Source organism: Arachis ipaensis, chromosome B7, assembly GCF_059453495.1.
Source record: "Arachis ipaensis isolate K30076 ecotype BB chromosome B7, ASM5945349v1, whole genome shotgun sequence".
Classification (NCBI taxonomy): domain Eukaryota; kingdom Viridiplantae; phylum Streptophyta; class Magnoliopsida; order Fabales; family Fabaceae; genus Arachis; species Arachis ipaensis.
The window spans coordinates 132,237,390-132,254,801 of NC_142442.1; the positions used below are offsets into that span (position 1 = coordinate 132,237,390).

A 17,412-nucleotide genomic window follows, 5' to 3' on the forward strand; every position below is an offset into this window, starting at 1 on the left:
ATATACAATTATAGCCTTCACTAAATGAGCTTGAAAGAGCCGTTAAATGTTTAAGTGTGTGTTTGAATTGTAATTTGTCAAACTGGAATTTGAATAAAATCAATTTTGAATAAAAGTAAGTTTGTGTCAACATAATTTATAGTTGAAAACTTTCTAGTTTCTACACTTAGAGTGTGTTTGTGAAACACATTTAGGTTGTTGCTAGTTATTATTGATTTTTTCATAATTTTTTTTAAATAAATACTGAGAATATTAAAACAATTATTCTAATTTTTGTACATTGTTTACTATTTTAATTTTTTATAATATGTATTATTGTTCCTATTAAAAATGATAAATTAAAATTAAAATTAATTATAAATAATAATAAAAATATAACTTGTAAAAAATTAGAACCTAAAATAATAAAAAAAATATGATTATTAAGAGTACTAAAAAAGAATACTAAAATATGTTATTTTATATATTATTTTTAATTTAATAAATAAATATTAATTTTTACTATAAAAAAATACTAAAAAAGTTATCAATTTTTATATGTTATTTTTAATTTCATAAACAAATATTAATTTTTATTATAACAATAAAAAACTATAATATACCAAAATAGAGTACTATAAAAAAATACTATATAAAAAATATTAAAAAAGATTAAATATACTTAAAAAATAATACTATAATTTAATATTATATTTTTTTAGTAATTAATTAATTATTTATCTAGAAGTGATTTTAACTAATATTATCCAAACAATATTTATTTTATCAAAATCAATTTTAGTAAAAATTGCCACACATAAATTATGTTGGCACAAACTCACTTCTACCCAAAATCAATTCTACAAAATCAATTCCATTCAAACTCCAGTTTGCTCAACGTAAATCCAAACACACACTTAGGATATGTTTAGCAAGCACGTTGAAAGAGGAAAAGCACATTACAACTTCTTGAAAGAGGAAAAGCACATTACAACTTTTTAATAGTAAAAAATCATAGTAATGAACATTAAATCACATAATGATAGTTATTAAAAAAATTTACCTCTATATAATTTTTTTCAAGAGAACTCTTTAGCACATTAATATAAAATTATATAAATAATGTAAAAAAATTGGAGAAAAAATTACTTATCTAAAAATCTTTGGTACGGATTGTGAAATGAATTGGAAATTTGTGAGCTAAAACAGTTGTTAGATTGGATATGTACCTAGCAAGGATATTCCAGTGCTCAAATTAAGATGGATTTATAAAGTATATGTGTGTGAAATAAAGAATGTAACTAAAGAATCTCTGACTTATATAATTCGAGGCAGTTATCTCATCTTATCTATCTTATCTTTTTTTTGGTGACTATCTATCTTATCTAGTAATATAAAAAAAAACAAAAATTTCAAATATTAATTTTATTAAATATTTATCTTTTCAGATTATTATATAACAAAAATTTAAGAACATAATTTAATTTAAATATTTTAAAATTATTATTAGATATATTTTTTTTAAAATATCTATCTTTTAGATATCAATATTCTATTCTATAACTTATTGAATATATTTTTGTTGTAATTTTATCTTTTTTAATTTGATATTAAAAATTAGATATAATTTTAATTTTAAAAAATTTGTTATACATAGTTATTTCAATGCCACTTATTAAATTTCACTTTGCGCCAAAATTTGTTTTTTTTTTTATCAAAACCGCCTTCTTTTAGTTTCAGGGGATTAGTTTTTGAGTGCCTTCTCCCAGTCCCTCGTATTATAGCTACTTAGGTTACCTTGTCAAAAACCAAACCTTGTTTCAGAACTTTCTTTTGGTTTCACTGTTTCCTGGTCAGTTCTTCATCTCCTTCTCCCTCCTCCTGCGTGCTCTGCCTCCGGACTGTGGTTGCCGCTCGTGCTTCGTGATTCTTCTGCGTGCTCTGCTTCTGTCTGTGCGTTGCCGCTCGTGCTTGGCCGCTCGTGCTCTGCCTCCTGTCTCAGGTCTCAGACATCCACCACTCCAACCTCCAATCTCGCACCTCAGACCACCTCCACCATCATCAATCGCACTCCCAGTTACCAGCCTTCACTTGCGAACAACCGCCCAGCCTCCTGCATGTGTTTGCCTCCGCCGGTCTCAGAACCTGCGCCCCTGCCAGCCTCAGACACCACCCCTTCGCTTGATTGTTCGTGCCTCCTCTTCTTTTTGTGCGTCTTCTGCAAGGTTCTAATTTTTGTGAGTAGTGTTTCTTTCTCAGCTTTGTTCATTGATAATTTTCTTTCTTCATTGTTAATTTGATTGTTAAGGGAAGCTTTATGTTAGATATAAAACATTAGGTATTTTGGTTGAACATATAAAATTGTATTGGTAGGGCTGTACTTTTGATATGTTTGCAGAACATGTTGCCTTAGAGATAAGAATTGCAATTGAAAACAGAACTGAGATAGATGACTCTATACAGTTCACTAAGTGGAAAGAAAAGAACATTTATAAAATTTATGAAGATGCACCCATCTTCATATATAGATGACTCAAATTTTGACTTAACTGATGGGATTTTAAAGTTCCTCCTATTACTACGCTTGCTAGCATTGCTCTTCTGCCTTGATACTTTGATTTTATCTATACCAAAATAAAGTCAAAGGTAAAAGTTAACTGCTTAAAGATACGAAAGTAATTGGTAGTTTATTGTTTTGGATTCTAATTTTAGTTTGTTATAATTTTTTATTTTATAATTTTTGTTTTGGATAATATACAAGGAAAGTAATTTCAAGTTAACTAGGCCTTATCACTTTGCTCACCTTGCATTCATTAGCCTTGAAAGTATTAATGGACATTATCTTAAGCTTTGGACAATATTCCAAATAAAACTTATGCAGAGATGGCCATGCTGCTCTGTAACACTGGGGAAAAATGCCAATCATGTTCCAATTATCAGTAAGTCGAAGCACCTGAAGCGCAGGAAACTCAATGTTGATTCCATTTTGATGACTTGTATCACCATCTGAGCTGCATTCTCCAATCACATATTTCAACTCACCACAATAATCTATATCCAAAGACTCCAATTGCACAAGGCCTTGAGAAAAAGTAACTGGGATTACATATTCTAGCATTTGGCACCCCATAATATGAAGTTTTTTCAATTTTGAGAAGATCACCCTATGATCCTGTCCACTTATCTCCTCATCTTCAAGTATATGCTTCAGTTCATCACATGAAAATATATCTAGCTTTTCCAACTGTTGCAGGCCTCGAGCAATCGCAGGTGTGAAGAGACGCGTTTTCAGTGGACATTTGCTTATATATCGATGCTCTAGCTTCTCAAAAAGGCCACTAGGAGGCACACCATGGTATAAAGCTCCACTTGATCTCATCGGAATCACATAACCAAAGCTGAATCCAGCCATAATCCATAAATCCTTCTCTTTCAATTTGGAATATATCAGGTGTGATATTTTGTGCACCTCCAACAATATTTGCTAGAAGCAGAACCTTTGCTTTCTCTGCCAACGCCACAGCTGATGCATATGATGTATCAAAACAGCTAAGAATTAAGGTTCTACGACAGCTAAGGATTTTATCTCCATGACCCTTAAATTTGTGTCCTAGTTGTATATGGTACCTTGCCAATGCTTGAGGGACTCTAAAATTTCTGAAGAATTCAGTTTGGCCTCCATTACCATTGTCCCAAAAAATCTATTTCATTTTAATAGAAATGATATTTTTGAAAATGATATAAAAAATTATTTTAAGCGCCCGTTCTTCTTCGACGTTCCACTTCCCCACTTCTTCCGCGTTCTGCTTCCATTTATTTTTCTTCTAACCGTTTGTTAAAATGGCTTTTATAATATATAACCTTTTGATTGTATCCTATGGCTTCTTTTTAGGAAAGCAGGAGTCAGTAACAAGCTACACGCACACATATTTTAGTGAAGACTACGGCATAATCATGCATTCTAATAAAGAAATGAGTAAAAAGGTATTTATGACTGGAATTTTATTGCAAAAACACCTAGCGTTTTATTATGTGATTATTTGATGTAATTGACTTTGGTTTGTGACTATGAATTATAATTGTCGTTGATAATATTGTGATTATAGTTTAATGGTTGAATTTACTTTGAGTATGTCTGTGTTGCGATTATTGTTTTGGTTGAATTGAGTGCTTGTAAATGAACCATGTTGTTGCCTTGTTAGAATTGGTAACGAAAAACTAGGAGAAAATTATCGAGTTAGAATGATATTACTAAGTGTGTGTTTGGATTAGAGTTGGTCAAACTGAAGTTTGAATGGAAGTGATTTTGTACAATTGATTTTAGATAGAAGTGAGTTTGTGCCAGTATGATTTATGTTTGGCAATTCTATACTAAAATTGATTTTGATAGAATGAAATTGTTTGGATCATATTAGTTAAAATCACTTTTAGATAGATAATTAGTTAATTACTAAAAAAATATAATATTAAATTATAATATTATTTTTTGGTATATTTAATTTGTTTTATACTTCTTTTAGTATATTTTTTATATAATATTGTTTATAAAATTCTATTTTAGTTTGTTATAATTTTTTTAATAAAAATTAATATTTATTTATTAAATTAAAAATAACATATAAAAAAATATATTTTAGTACCTTTTATGAGTACTCTCAATATATAATCTTATTTTGTTTATTATTTTGGATTCTAATTTTTTACTAATTATGTTTTTATTATTATTTGTGATTTATTTTTTATTTAATTTATTGAAAAAAACTAAAAATTGAAAATATTTGAAATGACTTGAAACAAATATGAAAATTCTTTTGGAAAAAATCAATAATGATCATCAAAGGTGAACTCACGTTGAAGTGAACGCAGAAGCAACAATTTTTTGCTTCTAGTAAACGTGCTTTTAAGCTGCAAAATCACTTCTGCGTTTAGAGGAGAAAGATTACCAAAGATAAAAAAGCAGCGTTCAAAGAACTTCAACGCACTTTTATCCTCTCAGACGGGTTTGCCAAACACACCCTAAGTAGTAACATGAATAGTGATCAATTAATTTATAGTATTTTCTGTTTCTACCTTTCACACAATCTGCTCCTTTCACAAATACAGTATTATCCTTGCTATGAACTTCTTAAATGCTCATGTGTACATATTTATTAGTACTCAGTACTAAAACATAGTAGCACTTTATTTTACATCCTCATTGATTATTTTGGCAGCTAAGTATTATTTTACATTGTTATTTTTTTAATTCTTTCGATGATGTACATGTTACTGAAATTTAGATGCAATGTCTTACTAATCTTATAAATCTTTTGTTGTTTTAGATGTCAGGTTCTAAAAAAAATAAAAAACACTTGTCAATTAAAGTACAAAAATCTGTTAATAAGGAGGTGATTAGTGCACACAAACCTAAGCTTTCACACCCTAAACCTACAAAATCACGAGTTTCAGTTCCTTCACATGTATCTAAAAAGCCTTCAGCATTGCCACCCTCTTCTTCGCAGCCACCACAAAAATTCAAGAGAAATTTATTATCTTCCCATGCCGATCATACACCATCACCATCACCATCACCAACTGAATCACCATACTGTTCACCTATCCAACCTCAATCATTTCATAATGCTCCTAATAATGAACAAAATTTACATCATGCTCACTCATCGGATGAAAATCATCACGATGGATCTCTTGCTCAAGAAGGTGAACTTGTCACTCAAGAAGGGCTCTTGAAAATAGAACCTTTTGGCAATGAGTAAGTACAACAATCAGTTTTCTGTTTTAGCGTTCTCTCTATATTGTTTTTATTGTGAATACATGTGTAATTACTCATTATTTGAACTTCTTATAGGTTTAATCCATGTACTGCTGTTCGTCATGTAACAAATGCCATTAAAAGCAAATTTTCAGAATTCTGCCCTTCCTGGAAACATGCTAGTGAGCAAATGCGAGATTTGTGGTTTACTGAATTTAAGGTAAGTATTTATTATCATTTTTTTTGTTATTTTGATATTATACATAGTGGGTAATTCAATGTATATGTTTGTTTTCTTTTATAGAAAAATTGTATGTGGGAACCTCAACACAATGCAAGAATTCGTCAAATTTTTGAGATTAAAGGGAGTGATCGATTAAGATCATTGATGAATCAGGAGAGACGCAATTATTCAAAAGACCCTAACCATGTACCAAAATATATTCCTGAACCCGTTTGGCGTCAACTATTACATTATTTTGCTACAGATTCGAAATTTAAGAACTGGTCAGCAGCAAATACTGTGAATCGAGCATCAAATGCTGGAAGTTCTATGCATACTGGTGGTTCCATATCTATGGGTGAACATGCACGCAGAATGGTAAGATAAAAATAGTTTATTTATAGTCTTGTTCTTATTATTTTTGCAATGTTTTCTTATTCTTTTTTCTTTCCTATCGATTAAAACTGTTATATTATAGGAGAAAGCTACGGGAGTAAAACCTTCTCTGGAGGAGGTTTATACTAAATGCCACACCAAAAAAGACAAAAGTTGGATTGATGAAAGATCTGAGAAAGTCATTGTATGTGATGCTAGTTTGTTCTTCTTTTTGTTTTTTTCAATTGCTAATTTTCACTATATGTTAGTATTTGTTCATGGCATATTTAGTTGCAATTAACATGAATTGATTTTGTAGGGTGAATTCAAAAAGCGAAAGACAGAACTTTCTCAAGTAGCTTTATCCTTGGATAATGAGGGAGATGTTGAGGCAACTAAGGAAGGCCTAGATATACCAGATGATTATACTGTTTGGAATGAAGTTGTGACAAAGGGAAAAAAGAAAGCTGCATTTGGTTTAGGTTCTTTTGGTTTAGATCTCTCTTCAAAGTTGGATTCCAGAAATTGTTCAGAGACATCCAAAGACAATCTAAATATTGAGCAAGAACTTCACATGTGGAAAGAAAAGGCAAAGGAGCAGGAAATTATCAATGAAGAGCAAAAGGTTAAGTTGAAAGATGCTGAGCACAAGTTAAAAGATCAAGGACGTCAACTAAAAGTTCAACAGAAAAGAATTGGTTCTACTGAAAAGACAATTCATGCTTTATATAAAAAGTTGAATCTGCCACTTCCTTCAACCTTGTCTGATCCTACGGAAGATGAGCTTGGGACAGGCTCTAGTGATGATAACATGAGTGATTGATATTTGGAGTATATATTTTTTCTGATTTAGATTAAGAAATTTTTAGGTGATTTAGTTAGTACATTTTATTTCACTCATGATATATGACCTTTTTAAAGGCTTTCTTTGTTTTAGTTTAAGTATTTTTTTTTCTTATTTTAGTTTTATTACATTTATGGACAAAAGTATTTTAATAATAAATATTTTTTTAACACTTTTATGGTAATTAATTTTTTATTATTTTATTATGTGTTTAGAATTTGGATGATGTAATATGAAAAAAATGATTATGATGGTCTTAATATAGAAAGAAGATCGAATACAATTTATTTTCTAAAATATTTATCTATTAAATAGCAAATTATTTTGTGTGAAAATTATTTGAAATATTATATTAAATTTGTAGAAAATTTGTGTGAAAATATTTTTTTGTTTTGTATGAAATTTGTTTCAAATACATAAGTTCTTTTAATTTAAATTTGTCTGAAATTTAATTGAAAAGAAATATTTGATTTGTCTAAAATTTGTTCGAAAAAAATTTGTTATATTTGACTAAATTCGTTCGAAATTTGTTTGAAATAAAGTATATTTTTTGTTTGAAATTTATCTAAAAATTAATATTTTTATGTTTGAAATTTGTCTGAAATACGTTGTCTTTATGTTGACTAATCTGTCTGAAATTCGTCTAAAATACATCATAATAGTTAGAAATCTAGTAGATAAATGCCTATTTGAAATCTGTCACAAAATTGTCTGAAAAAAATTTCGGACGAAATTTCAGACAAAATTTAAATTAGCAACAAGGCTTTTTGGGACAAAAAAAATTCGTCCCAAATTTGTTTGAAAAAAAAAATTTGTCTGTAATTTGTTCGAAATTTATTTCAATTTCGTCTCAAAATTCGTCCGAAAAAACCCTTTTTCTAGTAGTGTGATGACCATAATAAAAGTCATGATTGTTTAATTGTTTATTGATACCATACTATATATGTTAGAGATATAACCATTAATGTTGCCTACTTGCCTTCTCCCATCAGTTTAAATTTTTGGGATGAGTGGTTTCATAACATGGTTTCTGTTTAATTATGTTGTTGTGATAATTTGTTATTATTTTTATATAACAAATTTGATTATTTTGCTGTTTACTAAAAAAAAGTTTGAAGTAACATATATAAATATAAAAATATTATGTGTATAGTAAAAATCAATTATTCAATAAGTTATTATATATTTGTATATATATTTATATATTTTTTAATTAAATAACTAATTATTAGAATAATTAAACCTGTTATAATAAATAATCAAACACCTTTAATAATTTAATAGATTAGTAATCAATTTTGTTTATAGTAGTATAATAAAAATTTGTTATGAAATATTAAAAACATATTTTTATACATATTGGCTGATTAATAATTGATTTTTGGTATATATGTAATATAATTATGTAATTAAATAAATATATACGTAATTATAGATTTAATGGTTGATTTTTTATATTTAGAAAAAAATTTTATAATCCAAGGTTCTTTTAGTCTTGTAAACAGTAAAAAACAAAAAAAAATTAAATCCAAAAAAAAAGAAAAAGAGAAAAAACAAATCATATCTCGTTCTCTTCATGCTTCCATACAGCTAAATTAAATAACCCCAACACACACCTCCTCACGTCTAATAAACATTAATTTTCTTCATATATATATATATAATATATGTTAGCCCCTTAATTTTTTAGTAAGTAGCTAGATATGGGTACAAGTCAATGAGCAGCAAGTCCAAGATCCTCATATACGGTTGGGTATTTTTTTAATTAGTTACATAATAATAATAATAATAATAATAATAATAATAATAATAATAATAATAATAATGAATCCTCATTGCTGAGTTAGAGTAAATCCATTTTTGTCTGTAGGGAGATGCCATGACCTTGATTTGAGTGTAACCGGCTTATAAGACTCCTTTGTGTTCAATCACTCCAACCACTATTACTTCATTTCAGATATTAATATAATATGTTATGTATTCATTGCTACTTGTGGTAGATAATACTAGTGAATACTACATCACTCCATATCATTGCCTCAGGAAATTAAAAATATCATCATTCAACTATATGTAATGCAGTGAAGGTGCTAACTTAGGTAAAACAAACAAATAAATTAAGGGTTTATAATTTTGTTGGCGCTATCATTTCACTACATTTTTTATTGGGTCTTTTTATATATATATTTTAATTAAATTTTTATATTATTTTTAATTTTATAATTATATTTTTTAATATAAAAAATTAAAATTAATTGAATATTTTTTTATAATTAAAAATCTAATTAAATATTTTACTACATATATTTTAAAAAAATATTACATTAATTTTAACGTTTTTGATATAAAAATAATTTAATTATAAAATTAAAAAAATATAAAAATTTAATTAAAAATTTAATAAAATTACAAATAAACCTAGTCTTAATTTTGAAGAAAGGTGTCAATCATTACATACAAAGTTGCATTGCCAACATCAAATAGTGAAGAATGTGGGGGTGTTATTACTTACATGATTATGCTTGAACTTCTCACTACCCTAATTAATTTAGTGGCTGTTCGAGATTTATATATAATGTTTGCTAATTGCATGCTTTAGTCTGTTACCACACGTTACAAATTTTGTAAGAGTACTCTTTACATGTACTATAAAAATACAGTATTTAAATTATTATACTAAACATGTTAGAGGAACCAAATTAAAACTTCCAGCTTTATTTTTTAGCCAATATTTTTAGAACATTCTTTTAGATGAGTACTCTTTACATGTACTATAAAAACACAGTATTTAAATTATTATATTAAACTTGTTAGAGGAACCAAATTAAAACTTCCAGCTTTATTTTTTTAGCCAATATTTTTAGAACATTCTTTTAGATAAATCTTAATTGTAATATCAAAGCTTAATTAATATTGCAAAGTTCATATATATTTCAATTAGTTTATGATATAATAGCTAATTACTCACGAGTCACACAAATACATATATCGGACACTCTTCCTGCACATATATCATCAAGGAAGTGATCATTCATTTGAAATCAAATAATATATTTTTCTTATTTATTTGATATCATACAAATTTAATAAATTTCTAAGTCAATGTATCCCAATATAAAATAATATCAAAATAACATTGATCCTCATATGTGAACTAAATTCTAACAATGATGATGAAAAAGAAAATTTAAACTGAAGAACTCTTAAAATTGGAGTCAAATTAACTGACGACTAGCCACTAGATTGATTTAATTTAACATAAAAATCAATTAATAATAAATCAGTAAAAAATTGAAAAAATTAATAATCGAGCAAAAGAATTTAATTTTTTTAGCAGTTATAATTTATTTAAAATAATAAAATATAAAAATAATATATATATATTTTATATATAAATATATTATTTTAATATATTTAGTTTAACTCCAATTAAATATTTAATCTTAAAACTTTTAATTTCATAATGACTAATTGGACTTCCAAAACTTTGGTTGAGAGAGTAGTATGTAAGTTGTAGAAATATTTTATTGGATATACATGGAGAAGCAATTACAAATTAAAATTTGTAAGAATTAATATTTAACATGAAAAATTAAGGATTAAAACTTATGAGAGAAAAGAGGGAGACGAGAGATATTTTTTGTAGTTCTGTAATTTAATAATAGAGTACTTTATTATATAGATTAAAATAGTATAAAAAAAGTATAAATTTTTTTTATAGTTATTTTTTATTATTTTATTATTATTCAAAATGTAAATCTTATCTTTATCGATCTCTCTTTTATCCTATTAAAAAAATTTTGAAAACTTACATTTTTATCGTATAATTCACCTTTAATAATAAAAATCTCTCCTATTAGCGTAATAAATCCCAAAACATAAACTAATGAAACCGTAAGATCTATTCTTAAAAGAAGGGCCAATTGCCACAGAATTTGAAGCTTTAATTAGTGTCATGTCGGTCTTAATATTTGTGTCTATGTTTGATATTTAAACAAAACAAACAACGTATAGAGCTCGAAATTCCATGGAAGAAAACGTTTAATATGGGTGGCAAGCTTGCAGAGTAATGAGGTTTAAATTAATTTAATAAATAAAATATTAACACAAAACGGTGACTACTCACACCAAATTTTTATTCTTCTTCTCTAGGAAACGCTTCCATAATAATAAGCTTCTCTTTGAAGCAAGAAATGTTGGTTTTGTCATAATTTTGAACCATATATAAAAGACATTTTCAGAAAAAGATAGAAAAGAAAAAAAAAATAAAAAGGAAGAAAGAAAGAGCAAAGTGATTGCTTTCATTATCTTTTAATTTCTTTATTTTTATTTGAATTTATCTATCTTGTATTTTAGCCACATGTTAAAATTACAATTTGAATTTTTTTTAATTAAAAATACAAAGAATTTAAAATTTTAATATATTTATTTTATATTTATTAAATAAAAAAAATTAAAACTTTTCACTAATAGTAATTTTTTATTTTTTTATTTTTTAATTAACTCAATTAAAAGTTCATAACATCAACATTGTTGCTAGGGATTCACCTTCTTTCCTTAGTAAGTCAGCAAGTTAAGCTTCTATCACGTGACTCTTCATGCTTCTTAAATAGTTAATTAGGAAGGTCACAAAATTAAATAATTTTTTCTTTCCTTTTTCTAAATAAAAAATTACTTAGAAAATTCAGAAACTTTTTTACTTTCCTTTATATGGAAGAATTTTTCTTTTATCTACTTAAAAAAGATGCTGCCTGTATGACATACTGCAAATATTTCCCAAAATTGAAACCAATAAGGAAAAGCATTAAAGGGAAAGAGGTGAATTAAGATAGTTTTTGTTTTAAAGATGAAGAATCAGAATTTTCCTTTCAAAACCTTTTCTTTTTTAATTTATTATTTTTTAGGGACATAAGGGTTAGGTTAAATTCTCTTTTTCTTTTCTATCTAAAGTGTGTGTATATGAACATGCATGGGTCAATTTTATTTGCTTAAAGTCTTCTTTTGTTCTTTTTTTCTTCTGAGTGAAATGCTTATATTCTTGAGAAAGTTCATGAATTATTCGTACAACAAAAAAAAAACATAGATCTTGCTAGAATGCTAGGCATGGCCTTTTGATTCTTCCTCTTTTTCTTTTTTGTTTTTTGTTTTTTTTTTTTCCACTCAAAAAGACCTAAAATTATCAGCATTATTTGTATAATATCTTCGATTTCAACTTATGGTTGAAGTAGCATAAATAAAATTCAATCAAGTAGTACATGGAACAATGAAAAGTAAAATAAGTAATGAGATTTATTACTTTTGGAAAGGTTTCCCATAGTGGTCACTTTAATCTTTTTGCACACACATGCAGATTATATTGTGTATCAAATTAAATCACACACATGCACCACATACACATGTAACAAGAAAATAATCTTAGAATTGATTTTCTACTTAACAGAAAAAGTTTTGCAGAAGATACTAATATTTATTATGAGATATATATAGGATGTGGAATTTTTTGATAGAAAAGCTAGAGTATATTTGCATACCCATTTATATTTATACGATCAACGAATATTATTATTTTAAGTCAGTATTTAGTCAATAATAATTATATATATATTTACAAGATTTTTATACATAAAATACATAATTTACTTATTTATATTTATTAAAATTTAGACTCATAAATTAATACAACTTATACTCATATTTATTAGAATTTGTCACATAAATTAATAAAATTTATTTATTAAAAATAATTTAATATATATGTTAGTCAATTTTTTTTTATCAAAATTACAAAAATTTACTGGCCTCCAAGACTTTCTACATTTATATTATAGAAGAATTAATAAATTAAAAAAAAAACTAAATATACTTTCTTAGGTGCAGATAAAAATATAAAATATTATATATATATATATATATATATATATATATATATATATATATATATTAAAAATTAGCTTTTAAATTACTTGTTATATATTTATACATGTTAATTCATATAATTTTTAATTAAATAATTTGTCATTAGAATAATTAACTTAATGTAATAGAATAATCAAATTTGTATTAGACAAATAATAAAATTTATTTATAGTAATATAATAAAATTTTTCTATAAAATGCTAAATATATATTTTAATACAGTGATTAATTGGCCATATCATATAATTAAATATCAATTATGTTATGTATATATAAAAAACAGTCATTAAATTAGATATTTATATAAATATTAAAATTTATATATATATAGATGTTATTTTATTCTCTAAAGTAATATGTAAATTACTCTTTTTAATGTGTCATATTTTAATTAGATGTTTATTTATTTATGATTGTTGTTGGCTGCCAAACATTTCCGTATATATATATTATTACGGATAATTTGATGACTGATTTTAGACATGTGTATATAGATTTTTTTTTTCCGATAAAAATATATAGCTAGCTAGTCTGGTTCCTTATACTGTTTGAATTCTTTAATTAATTGAATAGAGACAGTGAGGATGAAGATTCACTTGAATTATATTGAAGCAAGATCACGTGCCCCTCTCTGTGGAATTTGATTTCTTTAAATAACGATATCTTGTTAGCATGACTCTAAATTTACAAATTTAAAGAAAGAGAAGTGTGGGGGACGTGCATGAATGTGTCAATAAGGGAAAATATATATATCAATCTTTCATCGGTTTCACTTAATCCCACACCAAAAGTTCTATCATCTTCTATAAACTAAGAAATTAATTCATATTCTCAGTACCAAAAACTCAATCCATTTTTATTGTTTTCCGCATAGTTAGACTTATCTCTTAGCTAATGTTTGCTTCACGGGTGATGAAATTACACCAAAATTCTCCCGAGATTATACTATGCAATATATATTTTAATTTTCCACTATTAGCCCAACATCTTAATTTAGTAGTTTTATTAGTTTTTCAACTAAGACAACGACGGTTCAGCCAGCTTCATTATTTTCGATATAGAAAAATGGTGAATATCAAAATGAGTTCATATTTATTATTTCGAAAGCTAATAATAATACGGGCTTCTAACAAAAAAACAACACAATAAAGAAAGATTAATGTGGTTCACCAAAATATATCTTATTGTGAAGTGGTAAAGGATGAAAAAATTGTGTGTGAAGAAGAGGACAGAGAAAGGTGAATGGGTGAGGCAGTTGCGTTGGAGGTAGATGTTTCGAATTTATGTATTAATATGTTTTAGAAGTTTAGGGCACGGGTTGTGATATGAATCGGGGACTTTGCGAGTCGAGGCACTGGTACTTGCAAAGACACTTCGGCTTGGTTTGGTAAAATTTTTTAAAGAGGTGTTTGTGCTTTTTAAAAACTCAAGCTCTTCATTTTGTGTTTGTCTGTTTGATAAATAAAAAAGATAATGTGCTTGTGCTTGCAGTTTTTAAAAGATTGGGGTACTTTTGAAAGTACTTGAGATAGAGCTTTTTAAAGTTGGTTTGTACTTATCAAAATTTAAAAATCTAGTAAAACCTCATATGTTAACTAATTTTCAAATTTAATACTTGTGTCTTTTATAGTATTTTTAAATTTTAAAAACTATTTTACCAAATGTAATTATTGTTGCTTGTGATTATTAAAAGTAATTTTTAATTTGATTTACCAAACATAAATACTACAACTTTTAAAAAGCCATCTTTTAAAAATTAGCTTTTATAAGCTACTTTTGAAAAGTAAAAGCTTAACCAAACTAAGCCTTCGTCGTTCAAGTCAGAATGAATTTGAGAGGTATAAAGCTACTTTTCGGCTCCCCTTTATATAGCTGGTGGTAGTTATCTTATTTTATCTAGATAAGATAAGTAAGGTATTTAAATTCGAATATTAGTTAGAGATTATAAAGTCGGTTTGGCCGTCATCATCTTATTTTATCTGACTAGGATAAATGAGGTATTTGAATTCGAATGTTGAATCACGATATTAAAAGTTATTAATCCATCTTTGGACCATAAGGGTTTGAAATTATCGAATTCGGTGACCGTTCTAAGAAAGGATATGGAGATCGATCCAAAACATATATATATATATATATATATATATATATATATATATATATATATATTACATTTTTTTATATATAGTAAAATTTAATGAGAGAATTCATTTATAATCCCTATTACTTTCAAGGTGTATTAGCTTATAGTATATGTGTATTGAAAAGTCGTAATACTTTAATAAATGGTACGGTGAATTATCACTAGCACACTTTGAATATTTTTATTCTGTCAATTAGCACTGAGGTTAAGAATTGGAATCCCAATCTATTCTCTGAAAAATAGGCAGAGTGCGAGGATTTGGTAGCAACCCAAAAATTTCTGCCTCAAAATGGGGGAGGAAGGAACATGCTTTTGCAATTCACACCACAAAATTATACTACGCAAATCACTCAATAATGGAGATGCTACTTATTGGGTTTGGTTATAGACACGGATTACTATTTGATAAACTTGTTATATATATATATATATATATATATATATATATATGAAGACAAATATTTATATGTGTCATTTTCCTAATGTATTTATTAGGAATTTATTGAGGTGATATCTTACTTTTCATTTTTTTTAAGATTTATATATCTTCTATTTTATAATGATAAAATTATTACAACAACAAAATATTTTTTCACTAGATAATATAAAGTTGGATACAAAAATCAAATGACATAATTTCACTAATTTCAAATAAATAAAAGTTTATAAATAAACAATTATGTTATGAGTACACCAAAAATTAACTATCAAATTAATTATTTATATAAAATACATATTAAAATACGAAATATATATTGAAAATAAGTTTGAAACGCATATATTTATATACAATTATATAATGCATATATTTTACAAATATATAGTGAAAGTTGGGCTTGACTGAAGGTGATGGCACCAAACTCCTGATTTGGAGATACATGTAAGAGATTTTGATGCCAAAAGTAATAGGAATTATAGGTGGATGAAATTAACTTAGAATATTTATATATGTTTCCTCGTGGATAACTGTTTAAGAGTAGGTAGTTTTGTTGTTAGTCATGTAGCGATTATCACCCTTTATTTCATATGGTGGTTACTTCTTAGTAAGAGGTTAAGATCCATAAAATTTGCGAGATCTTTGAGAGTGAAAAATTTTGTGTGACCCCCAAACCAAATAACAGTCGTTGGTTTGGGAGATTCAGTCAGTGCGTATCAAGATAGATATGATCCTAGTTTGTTCTTGGGTTAGATTAGATTGATGTAGCCTTATGTCTAAATTGAACCTCTTTGTTATTAAAAGTATAAATATAAAAAGATATTTTCATAGTTACAAAATAATTTTTCTAAAAAAAAAATAAAATTGTATAAAGTGCGAATAGAAGCTCTGCCAGGATTTCTTTATAGAAAGCTTTCTTGTGTAAGGTATGCGAGGAGGGTTCATGAGGGGGTGCTTCTCACCCACATGGTTCGAGAGAAGAAGAGGAGAGTAGATCACCGACGAAAGGAAAGAGGACTATCAGAGGAGAAGTGTTTTTGAGAAGCAGAGTTCTATGTCCAAGAATGAAAAGACTGGATGATTGAGCAACAAGCAGAGGGTGAAGTACAGGGAGAAGTCGTCGTGAAAGGTTGCTTGGTGACAGCTTCCGCAGCCCCAGCTAGCGGCACCCGTTCTTTTGTGGATATAGTGAAGAAGGGAAGAGGATAGAGAAGGGAACTGAGCCCACTATGGACGGAGAGCCCAACCTTAACGAAATAGAACAGGATAGTGAGAAAGAAGATGATGAAGTGATAATCAAGAAAATGCCTAACGACCTGTATAATTTGGTAACAGGGAAGCGCATCAAGAGAGAGACTAGAGAAGAATGGTGGAACTCGTTAATTGTAAAACTCCTGGGGCGTAAAATCTCTCTGAATGTTGTTAGAAGGAGACTGGAGGTTATTTGGGGTAAGCAAGGCAGTTTGAAAGTCATTGACTTTGGTAATGAATTTTTCTTCGTTCGTTTCTTTAACTCTGAAGACTTGGATCATGCGCTAATGGAGGGTCCTTGAAAATTTTTTTATCATTATTTGGCTATTCAGTTATGGATACCAGATTTTGACCTAGCATCAGTCATAATCGATAACATTGCTGCTTGGATTTGTCTCCTGGGATTAGTTATTGTATACTTTCAGCATTTAATTTTGAAAAAAATTGAAAATATAATTGACAGGATTATTAAGGTGGATAACAACATTGTTGA

The 17,412-nt window shown here is 27.2% G+C and overlaps 2 protein-coding genes across 2 annotated transcripts; one reads left to right on the forward strand and one right to left on the reverse strand.

The window, feature by feature from the left end:
* Positions 1 to 1,736: 1,736 nt before the first annotated feature.
* On the forward strand, positions 1,737 to 7,248 carry LOC148554179 (uncharacterized). The gene is made up of 6 exons (XM_088495148.1): positions 1,737 to 2,220; positions 3,880 to 3,963; positions 5,301 to 5,731; positions 5,828 to 5,951; positions 6,036 to 6,332; positions 6,649 to 7,248. The coding sequence occupies exons 2-6, from the start codon at positions 3,934 to 3,936 to the stop codon at positions 7,150 to 7,152; spliced, it is 1,386 nt and encodes a 461-aa protein (XP_088351274.1). The 5' UTR covers positions 1,737 to 2,220; positions 3,880 to 3,933; the 3' UTR covers positions 7,153 to 7,248.
* On the reverse strand, positions 2,756 to 3,391 carry LOC148554180 (uncharacterized). Its single transcript, XM_088495025.1, has one exon. The coding sequence runs from the start codon at positions 3,389 to 3,391 to the stop codon at positions 2,756 to 2,758; it is 636 nt and encodes a 211-aa protein (XP_088351151.1).
* Positions 7,249 to 17,412: the final 10,164 nt, after the last annotated feature.

Excerpts from the sequence above, each read along its gene's own strand:
- LOC148554180 (XM_088495025.1), bottom strand. The coding sequence starts at position 3,391 with ATGGCTGGATTCAGCTTTGGTTATGTGATTCCGATGAGATCAAGTGGA.
- LOC148554179 (XM_088495148.1), top strand. The coding sequence starts at position 3,934 with ATGCATTCTAATAAAGAAATGAGTAAAAAG. Across the intron at positions 5,732-5,827 it reads ATAGAACCTTTTGGCAATGA|GTTTAATCCATGTACTGCTG; the intron begins GTAAGTACAACA and ends AACTTCTTATAG. Across the intron at positions 6,333-6,648 it reads GTGAACATGCACGCAGAATG|GGTGAATTCAAAAAGCGAAA; the intron begins GTAAGATAAAAA and ends TTGATTTTGTAG.